Consider the following 11,138-nt stretch of genomic DNA (forward strand, 5'->3'; position numbering starts at 1 on the left):
ATGATTCCATTAATTTATACATTCACGTGTTCATCTTGAAATGCCTCCTTCATGCGTTTACTGTATGTGTTTTTCTTTATTGTGTGTGTGCGTGTGTAGGTGCAAGAACAAGCTCTACCCTGACAACCTGCCCAGAACCAGCGTGGTGATTGTATTTCACAACGAGGCGTGGAGCACGCTGCTGCGGACCGTCCACTCCGTCATCGACCGCTCGCCCCACACACTCCTGGAGGAGATTGTTTTGGTCGACGATGCCAGCGAGCGAGGTACGCACACACACACACACACACACACACACACACACACACCCCATGCCTCTATTTTCATTCGAGCCTCATTTTTATTTCTCAAGCGACGGTGTGATTTTCATCAGGTGAGTGATGGCCAATATAGTCAGCATCTGCTTTGTGTGCCGCTCCGCCCTGCGCAGGACTGTTAATCCGCGTTTGGTGGTGGGGATTAGGTCTTTAATTCGTCAATTGCAGGGATTACACTCAGCAATTACGTCCAAGCGGCAGCCACCACACGGTCCCATTGCATCCTGAGGTCAGGTGTGAATCAAAGGTGTTTGTGTTGTCTGTAACTTTAAGACACCAGCGCATGTGTTCACTTTGAACTGCCTGTGCCAAAAAAGGAAGGAGAGATCGCCTGTAATCCAAACCCGGTTGTTTGTGTGTATGTGTGTGATATTCTTTGTGCTTCTGAGAAGAGGTCTTCAATGTTTTTTTCCCCCTACCGGGAAGAATGTTTCTTTTTACATTGGATCCACACATTTGCAGTATTGTAAAAATGTCGTACTTGATAAAGCACTCACAAAAGTACACGCTTGGAATTTTAAAGGGGAAGTCAAAGTTCCTTAAAATATCTTAACAATTATGTTCCGTGCAGCTAGTCTAACTACTGAATTCTGGTTAATATTGCGTTAGTGGAATAAAAAATTAAGCAGCAAAATTTAGCAGATATCAGAAGGCGGCCATTTTGCCACTTGCTGTCAAGTGAAAATGACATCACAGTTGCTCAGGTCTCAGGTAACAGCCAATCACAGCTTCAAAAAAACAGGTCAGCTGTGATTGGTCGTTGCCTGAGTCCTGAGCGACTGTGATGTCATCATCAGTCGACAACAAGTGGCAAAATGGATGGATAAAAACGGCTTGATATTGCTGTATAACTCATATTCCACAAATGCATTATTAATCAGGATGTCATGTTTAGATTAGTGAGGTCACAAATAACATATCATTGTCAAGAAAATTTTAAAGTTGACTTCTCCTTAAAGTTGAGAAAATTTTGCAACATTAGTGTTAAAAGGACTTGCTCAAACTAACCATCACAATGTCCTTCTTTGAAGCATCGAGCAGCAAATAGATTACTTTACATTCACAAGGTATAGTCAATACTTATCCTAATGCGCTTAAGTTATCAATTTGCTAATAAACAATCCCAATTAGTGATGAAAATATTGATGTGGAAGCGTTAGTATGAACATTTCCAGGAGAAAAAAAAGCTCACAATGTAAATGCAAGGCTTATCCGTAGCTTTCGCCCATCTTATAGAATCAAACGCCATCATCGGATCCAGCCAATCTTTAAGTCAAAATGTAGCGTTCATCTCTTTCTTTAACAAGCCTATTTCTCTTTCTAATGAAACGTTTTCATGCACTGCCGTGTCCAGGTGTGAGAAGAGAGCAAAATGTGTAATCATGAGTGAGTTTAAATCTGCGCTAGCTTAAAAAACGACATTGATTTTGGATGCTGATTATTGTAGCACAACAGTGTTCATCGTATTGTTTGTGTTGCTTTTGGAATAAAATGTATTACCCTCAATGGGGTATGATGTCATGCTTCGGTGTGCAAAGAGCCTGTTGACTATTTGGCTGTTTTATTGACATGAAAACTAACCCCCAAACACTCATCGTTGCACTTAATACAGATCCTGTTTTTGTTTCCTTCTGAAATATGATGTACTATTAGAAGTATTTTCTTCCTGTGTGTGTTAGATTTCCTAAAGCGACCGTTGGAGCAATATGTCCGAAGGCTGGAAGTTCCTGTGCGAGTGGTGAGGATGGATCAGAGGTCTGGACTCATTCGAGCTCGCCTCAAGGGAGCGTCCATCTCGACAGGACAGGTTGGTCAAGTCCACCTCTGTTGAACTGCGCTGCATGTGACTGACACAATCTGAGAATCTGCCATTTCCTTTTATGCTTGTCGTGGTTTGTAGGTCATAACCTTTCTGGATGCTCACTGCGAATGCACGATAGGCTGGCTGGAGCCGCTGCTCGCTCGCATCAAACAAGACAAGTAAGACCTGCGCACGCTCAAGCAGCAAACTGGCACGCTAGTCTGAAGAGGGCTTGCCCTCGTGTTAATTAGGTGGCTAATTACTCACGCCGTGTTCACCACCTCACGCAAAGCACTCCCACAAAAAGGGAGCATTTGCTTATGATCATGGTTTGCGTGTGCGCTAGGACAACGGTGGTGTGTCCCATCATCGACGTGATCAGCGACGACACCTTCGAGTACATGGCGGGTTCGGACATGACGTACGGAGGCTTCAACTGGAAGCTGAACTTCCGATGGTACCCGGTGCCCCAGAGAGAAATGGACCGCCGCAAAGGAGACCGCACGCTTCCTGTCAGGTGCGTGAAAGCGGGAATTCACTTCAACATTTTGTGCACAGTCGCATCCTGTGAGGTCTCAATCATCACATTTTTCACTGTTTAACTGAGATAGGAGATTAATAGTGAAAGTTTATTTGTTGTATAAGTCGACATTTATTTTTCCCTTTGTGAAGTCTTCAAGCCTGAGTTGAAGTTTTTTTTTCTGAATTTTAGCCTTCCGATCATCTTTTCCTCCTACTCTTGTTTCCATGCTCAAGGTCACACGCATATTATCATGATTTATGTAACATACGACGTCACCGCATTTCACTTGTTTCTCAAACCTTCTGTAAAACGTGCTTTCCCCAATTAGTAATTAATTCAATTAGTAATTAATCAGCTGAATAATCAATATAGTATTTGATAGTGACAGCACTACCTACTTTCCATTTTCAGGGCAGGACATTTCTGTCATTATCATTACAAACAAAAAGCAATTCTGCAAAAAGAGAAAATTGTGTTTCGGTGCTTCGACGTGATGAGCATGATAATAGCATGTATAATAAAAACGTTATCGGCAGATTATGCCTGATTAAAGAATTAGCATGACTCAAATGGTATTATCGGCCCATGTGCATGCAGCAGCCATTTGCATGCCAAGCTCCTCCACTCAGCTTTTGGATGTCCGCGCACGCACATCATCCGTTTGGGAGACGAACTGGGAGAGTGTGACTGCGGGAAGCCATAATGACTCAAGTGCTGTTATGGCTTCTCGCTCGACTCGCACCTTGTAATTTACTGCTACGTCTTCGGCCCTTCAGGAGGGAACGAGACTCAGAAATCACATAGTTAGAAAAGGGCTTAGCAAAAAACACACACGATTGTATTCAATGGAATCACTAGTCGGATAATGATCATATTTTACCACATCATGAACATTTTTGAATTCATAGGTTGATCATCACTCAAATCAAAATGCTCTTTTTAACTTTGGGTTATGATGGAAGTGACCAGAATTCTCATGCACCATCAATTTCTCTTTAAAATGTATTTGTATGGTCTTAAAGGGAAGTAATAATTTACTAAAGTACATTGAGTTTTGTTGCAAATGCAATAACTTGTTCTTCTACAACTGAGCGGCTTATATATTATTAAGAGCAACAAGATGTCAGCAACAAGATGCTTCATTCAAGCAGAATCTTCACTTTGGCACAACTTTACCTTCTCACATCACATAAAAAAACTAAACAAAGTCAGGCAAATAAATTACTACACACCATAAGTGATGGACAAAACACCCTCACATCAAATTCACATTCAAATTCAAATTCAGTCAAATTATGACATATCATTTTTAGCTGTAAGCAATTGTTTGTTTTTATCGTTAAGCTTCTTTGGTTTGGGTTGTTTTGCTACCCGTTTGACTCTTATCTGTTTTGTAAGATGATATTTGTTCTGCGACACCCGAGCCACTTCTTATTTTCTCCTTTCAATTAAACGACAGCACCCCGACGTATATTTTCTCCTTTTACATAAGATGCTATCTTTTGTTTTGAGTCAACCTGAGCTTCAAGAAAAATAAGCCGCTGCTGCAAAGAGAGGAAATTATTTTTAGAACTGGAAAGCAGGTTGTTGTCACACCGCCACTATTAAATGCAGACGTGATCGTCACAACAACAGAGCAGAAAAACAACACAAAATGGGGGACTTATCCGTCCATACATCGATGTTGATCTTCCCTCCATCTTTTTCTCTTCTCCTATGTGATCATTAAAACACAGCAAATGAAACCACAAAGTTTTTCTTTTTCTTTTGCAGGACTCCCACCATGGCAGGAGGCTTGTTCTCTATCGACCGAGATTATTTCCAAGAGATTGGCACGTATGACGCAGGCATGGACATCTGGGGTGGGGAGAACCTGGAAATCTCTTTCAGAGTGAGCGGACACGCCCACAACTTTGTGACACGAGTCGCCTCCTTCCACCCACGACATTCATGAGGGCGGTCACGTCGACCGTCACCATCTCGTGACCTTCCGCTGTGCCTCTTGCTCACAGATCTGGCAGTGCGGCGGAACTTTGGAGATCGTCACATGCTCGCATGTGGGACACGTGTTCCGAAAGGCCACGCCTTACACCTTTCCTGGAGGGACGGGGCAGATCATCAACAAAAACAACAGACGCTTGGCGGAAGTGTGGATGGATGAATTTAAAAGCTTCTTCTACATAATTTCGCCTGGTGAGCGCTTGTTGCGTGTGCGTGCGTGCGTGCGTGCGTGCGTGTGTGTGCGTGCATCAGGAGTGATTTATCCATTAACCAGGTGACAGTGTGATATCGCTGTGATGGTCCAATAGTGCGGGACTGGGGAGTAATTTCACGCTAAGGAGAAGCAATTAACTTATGAACACACACACACCCACACACACACACACACACGCACACACTGGCATAGGAGAGATGTTAGCAAAATGCAAAATAAAATATTTTCCCTAAAACTACCATCCCGTAAGTCCGATTTGTGCAAGTGTGCCATCTTGACTTTCCTTATTAGGGCTAGGCGATATGGCCCAAAAAATAAAATCTCGTCTTTTTTTGTTGTCATTCAGGACAATTACGATTTCAATCTAATGAAGCCAACAAAAATGTATTTAAAGGTTTCATTTATTCCCAAAATAATTCTTATGCATGTTGAGACAATAATGTATACTGATTAGAAATTACTTTTAGCATTCATAGTTTGCGCTTAAATGCCACAATTATGTATCTATTGTAAAAATGTTTTGTAAACTACCCATTTAGCATTCTGCCACTTGTGCAAAATGACAACTCACAATAACATCTGGATGTAACAGAACATAAAAACAGCTTTTAATAATCCAGAGGACAAAACTCGACATCACGATTTAGCAAGTTTTCAACGATTCAAGTTTTAAAACATGCACTGTTCCAATTAAATTTAAAAAAGACGATTAATTGATGATTAATTAAACAATTAATTAATTATTTTGGTTTGTTGCCTAGCCCTACTTGTTATTAATTATAAAAATATATTAGGAGGCTAAATAGGAAACTATGAATACAATTTTGTTTTTTAATTCCATATTTTTATCTCTTTTGAGCATTTTACACAAAACATTGAACATCTTCATACTATTGACCATTTGATATAAATATTTGACATACAATACCTACTATATATGTATGTGTTACCTACATATATACACACATGCGAGCTTTTTAATAGTATTCATTATGCTTATATTTGACTGAGTTTGATTTATTCCTTAGTAAGCAATATATTTTTGCCTACATCATCACTACTATTACTTATTTCACCATCTACAACTTGTAAACGATCCAATCCATTTTATTTCTATAGTATATTTTCTAAACAAGTGTTTCCAAAGTGCTGCACATTGAGATCCGCACACTATCATACACATAAAATCTAGTAAACTATATATTTTTTAAATACAGTCAGTAAAATAAAGAAATAAATACATTAAAATTATTTAAAAACATAAAAATAATTTCTACTACTAATAAGAAGAAGAAGAAGAAGAAGAAAGAAAAAACAAAAAGACCCCAAGGACCACACAATTCATGATGAACTAAAAGCAATGGAATAAAAGTGGGTCTTAATGTTGAGGTGAAAAAAAAACCCGGACTTTGATGTTATTCCTGGTGGATTCACGGTGCACTCGATTCAACCACACTCTACTGACAAAATGACTGTGTGTGTGCGCGCGTGCGTGCGTATCCTCAGGCGTGACCAAAGTGGACTACGGTGACATCACGTCTCGCTCAGCTCTCAGACAGAAACTTCAATGTAAACCTTTCAGTTGGTACTTGGAAAACGTCTATCCCGACTCTCAGATTCCTCGACACTATTACTCCCTGGGGGAGGTATACACACACACACTTGTATTTTTGTGGTGGTTTGATCCTCTCAATAAGATGTAATTGTGTGTGTGTTTTCATGTAAAGATTCGCAATGTGGAGACCAATCAATGTTTGGACAACATGGCCCGCAAAGAGAACGAGAAGGTCGGCATTTTCAACTGCCACGGCATGGGTGGCAACCAGGTACGAACACGTTCATTCTTCAAAAATCACGTATGAAGTAAATCATTACTGTACGTTGACATAATGCCTTTAAAGTGCTGAAGACGTCACCGTAAGCTGATCTCCTTGCAGGTGTTCTCCTACACGGCCAATAAGGAGATCCGAACAGACGACTTGTGTCTGGACGTGTCCAAATTAAACGGGCCCGTCATGATGCTCAAGTGTCACCACCTCAAAGGCAACCAGCTGTGGGAGTACGACACCGTGGTGAGTGCAACTGTCAGGAGGTTGGGCCTTCTTCCTCTTGCAGCTGTGCAAGTGCAGGATGACACGTTTTCAGAAGTAGGCAGAAGACTGAAGATGAATTGACATTCAAGTTCACATGGTACACTCCAGAGACTCAACTATTTGTAAACAAGCAGTTTAAAAGTCACTTATTCACAATGGGGTCCTCTTTATTGCTCGTTGAACTTTGCTCCTGTCGGTTTTGAACAGAACAAGCCTTTATTAGTCCCACAGCGAATGGAGAAATCCCAGCGGCAAAGCGGATTGTAGCAACACAAAAGTCTAATTACGTTTTTAATTGATTCAACTCATAATATTACGTCAGTGGGGAAATTCAATTCACACTCCGGTGTATATTTGTGTTGTCAATTGGATCGGTTGGGCTCGTGGGGTCTGTGCCTTGCCTTGTAGCAGCGGGACTTCAACCGTGACTCTTTGGTTACAAAGCCCAAGTCCATTCAGATGAGATAGTGACAAATTAGAATACATGGAAATGTGCACATGAATCTTAAATACTATACAAGTGAATCTCAATAAATGACATTTCCGAATAATGTGTACCCGTGGGCCCAGAAACATCAGGTTGCTTGGAGATGGTCTTATAACCTTTACCTTTTAACATGCTTTTCTATCATTTTCTTTCTAATCTCCTGAGACAAGTCTCTAATCACTCGCTTCCTCTGCTCTATATTTAGTGTAGGGATGGGAAAAAAAGTTGAATAAGTCGACTTTAAAAATATGTCGACTAAAAATGTCTGCCTCGAAGCTCCGCCAGAAACCATGTTTGCGCCGCCGTCCATGTTTCCACACGGACCTTTTTTTGCAGATGCACGCAGTGGACAGGAAGTTACTTAGCTCATTGTAGCTAACAGGCAACTCCACTTGTTTATTCATTGGACTATTGTAGAAGCATCATCTGTGAGTGACTTTTAAGAGGCATGTGTATTGTAGATATCATCATGTATGTGTGAAGTAATAGCAGGTAATAGGTAGTGTTTGTTTACCTTAAATGGCCATTGCTAGCGCGCTAATGCTAATCGCGATTGCTAACCTTTTAGCATAGGTTAATTTTGTTGGTGTTTAATAATGCTCATGCTTAGAAGATAATAACGAGTAGTTATAGCCACTCAATTCAACTCATTTAGATACTGTATATGATGTATGTGTGAACTAAATCATGGTTACTTTTTATTTACAGTAAATGGTCATTGGTAGCGCGCTAATGCTAATCGCGATTGCGAACCGTTTAGCATAGGCTAAATTTGTTGGTGTTTATTAATGCTCATGCACACAAGATAATAAATAATTAGTAGTTATATCCTCTTAAATCAACTCATGTAGATCTATTGATGTATGTGTGAACTAAATGGTGGTTAGCGTTTGTTTTCGGCTTTATCCACATCAAATATTTTTTGGTCTCTATTTTTTTTCTCCCCCATTTTTTGTTTTCTCAATGTTAATAATAATGTGTGTGTGTTGTGCAGAAGCTGAGCCTGGTGCACGTGAACAGCAACCAGTGTCTGGACAAGGCCAGCGAGGAGGACAGTCAGGTGCCCAGCGTCAGAGACTGCACGCACTCGCGCTCGCAGCAGTGGCTGCTCCGCAACGTCACACTACCGGAGGTCTTCTGATGGCGCACGCTGCGGCCGGACCTCGGGAAGCCACGGGGCGGAACGTTTGTCTTAGAAAAAACAAACAAAAATGGAACGAAACGAGGCCTCCATGTGGATGTGAGAGGACGGCTGGGACGGTACGACCTCGAGGAGGAGCAGTGTGGCATCCTCAGGAGGATGACGGAGGAAAAGACTCCCACCCATCGCCGCTGGATGTTGTCAGCGAGTGACTGATGCCCACCTGTCACATCATCATGTAACGTTTACTGACTGCCTCTTGTTACGGAGTGTGTGCACTTAATTTGTGTGTGTGTGTGACTTGAATGTTTGCTCTTTTTTTTTATTTTATTTAATTGTGTCATGGATTGTGGGCATGAACTCCTGTGAAGAAGGCGGTTCTCCATTGTGTGCCTCCGTACAGTGTGTGTCTCCCTCTAGTGGCTCCTCCTCATCTTTACACCCTGCAGACTGACGTGGCCCGCAAAGACTGGGCACATTTGGAGGTGAAACAAACCTGATCTTAATATCATACCTTTTCTATGTCCTGTTTTTACATGGTTGTCTCTCGCCCTGTTTAGCATAGAAGCTAGCACTGTGCTCACTGCCTCATATTTACACGCACACCGTTTTGACCCGCAAGTCCATTGGGTGTTTACATTAAAGCAGGGTTTCTCCAAATGTTATCACATCAAGAACTAAGCATTTTCTTGTCTTCATTGGGGGTTAGTTTGGCAAGTTACAAAAATACGTCTTGTAATTACTATACTTAGGATATACACCGAATGCTACACTCAAGAAAGTGTGACTGACAATGAATGACCTGATAAAAGTTTGGGGCTGTTTGGGAACCCTGCTTGAAAGCAACACTGCAATGTGGACTGTGTGAACGACCTTCCTCCATTTTAGTCGGCGGCCAAATTTACCCCGTTAGTTATTTGCGGCTTATCGTTTTTGCTTCCAGTTGTTTGTTTTTTTAAAGCAATTCTCCACAAAGCCTGTGAGAGGGCGCCGCTGAGTCGTTAAGCCACAAAAACGTTGAGAGGAAGACATCTAGCATATCATCACCCTCTTCAAATAATGGCCCCAAGAAATATATATTTTTGCCTTAAACATCTCCTAAGGATGTTGGCCACTTCCGCTACATCTTTAGCTAAACAGATCGTTCAATTCTACTGAAATGAAAAACGAGAGGCCATTATTTTAGGAAGGTGACGATATTTCCCCTGGTCATAGTTTACTCCACTTTTACATCATATCTCAGTTTTGTTCTGCACTAACGGCCATCATGTTTGATTTGTTACATATCACTGTGAGTCTGTGATGTCATTAAGGTTTTTACAAGCTGTGTTCGGTATCATTCACTCCTTCCCCACACACAGCGAATGGGTATGTAGGGATTTATATACAGAGGATATAACTATAGTTTACTAAAAAAAAAAACGACTGAAAAAAAAAATCAAAGTGAATGAATGATTCCAAACACATTCGCTGTGGTCAGAATCTACCTGAGTTTTTATATAGTGGACTGAAAGTCAACCAGTGTGTTGTTGTGGGGCTGCTTTGTTACTCCAGGACCTCTAGTCCACTAACCAGCCCTTCAACAATAAGAATCATTTTCAGTAGACTTTTTAGTCCACTATATGAACAATCCCTCGAAAGTGATTATGGAGTCGGGAATGAGCGAATGATTCCCAAAAGTGTTTACACTCTTTGGAAGCATCATCTGAGCGTCGGTTCAAGAGAGCGACTGTTTCGTTGTGTTGTTTGGATTGTACTGAAATGTGCTGACACATGCAGCTTTCTCCACAGTGAACGCATCCAAATGTAGAAAATAAAAGTGAAGGCATTTACACGACCCGACGAGGACAACCATCGCATATGTGAGTCTTTATTGTTCCTCAGCGATGCGACTTTACGCTTGTTTGAAAGAGCCTGACAGACATAAAGAGACATTCTGAATAGATTTATTACGTGTCAATTTCTAGCCCTGAAAAATAATTGATGTGCTCTTCTGTTGTGGGGGCATGACACTTTACCATCTTTATGGGGCCTCAAAGGATTTCCAACATGATGCGCTGAATTATTCATCAGCAAAAAAATAAATAAAATCCAGAAAACATTGTTTTCCATAGACATAGTTAAATATTGTATGATTATTCTGTTTTGTGTGCCTCTTCTGCATACTGAATAATGTATTTAGTGGTATTTTTATCCTCCTACACTTTTCTCATCAAACACTTCACAGCCTTCCAGTTAAGCGTGCGTCTCAAATGGGAACCATGAAATAAAAATGTACTATGTACAGTAAGGCATTTTTGAAAACTTTTTTTTTTTTAACAACCATGTATATAATGTTTTTTTTTCTTCAAACGACTATGTATATAGTAAGGAGTTTCAATTTTTTTTACCATATATTAGTAAGGCTTTTTTTATTTTTATTACCATGTAAAGTAAAGTTTTTTTTTTTAAACGACCGTGTATAGTAAGGCGTTTTTTGTAATGACTAGGCTTCTTTTTTTTTTACGGTCGTGTATAGTGAGGCAGATTTTTTGTTGTTGCAGATGACCACGCATAGAAAC

At 40.7% G+C, this 11,138-nt stretch overlaps 1 protein-coding gene across 3 annotated transcripts in view; it reads left to right on the forward strand.

Moving 5' to 3' along the window:
* galnt1 (UDP-N-acetyl-alpha-D-galactosamine:polypeptide N-acetylgalactosaminyltransferase 1) overlaps positions 1-10,428 on the forward strand; it is a 43,052-nt gene extending 32,624 nt beyond the window's left edge. For all 3 annotated transcript variants that reach the window (XM_086078316.1, XM_086078318.1, XM_086078317.1), the window contains 10 exons: positions 100-266; positions 1,997-2,124; positions 2,218-2,297; positions 2,465-2,635; positions 4,415-4,532; positions 4,654-4,834; positions 6,363-6,502; positions 6,584-6,682; positions 6,794-6,928; positions 8,431-10,428. In XM_086078316.1, coding sequence (XP_085934442.1) covers positions 100-266; positions 1,997-2,124; positions 2,218-2,297; positions 2,465-2,635; positions 4,415-4,532; positions 4,654-4,834; positions 6,363-6,502; positions 6,584-6,682; positions 6,794-6,928; positions 8,431-8,577 — 1,366 coding nt within the window. In that variant the 3' untranslated portion in view covers positions 8,578-10,428. The remainder of the gene's footprint in view (positions 1-99; positions 267-1,996; positions 2,125-2,217; positions 2,298-2,464; positions 2,636-4,414; positions 4,533-4,653; positions 4,835-6,362; positions 6,503-6,583; positions 6,683-6,793; positions 6,929-8,430) is intronic.
* The last annotated feature ends 710 nt before the right edge of the window (positions 10,429-11,138 follow it).

The sequence above is a fragment of the Leptonotus elevatus genome, chromosome 6 (genome assembly GCF_054856555.1).
Source record: "Leptonotus elevatus isolate MCC_2025b chromosome 6, RoL_Lele_1.0, whole genome shotgun sequence".
NCBI lineage: Eukaryota > Metazoa > Chordata > Actinopteri > Syngnathiformes > Syngnathidae > Leptonotus > Leptonotus elevatus.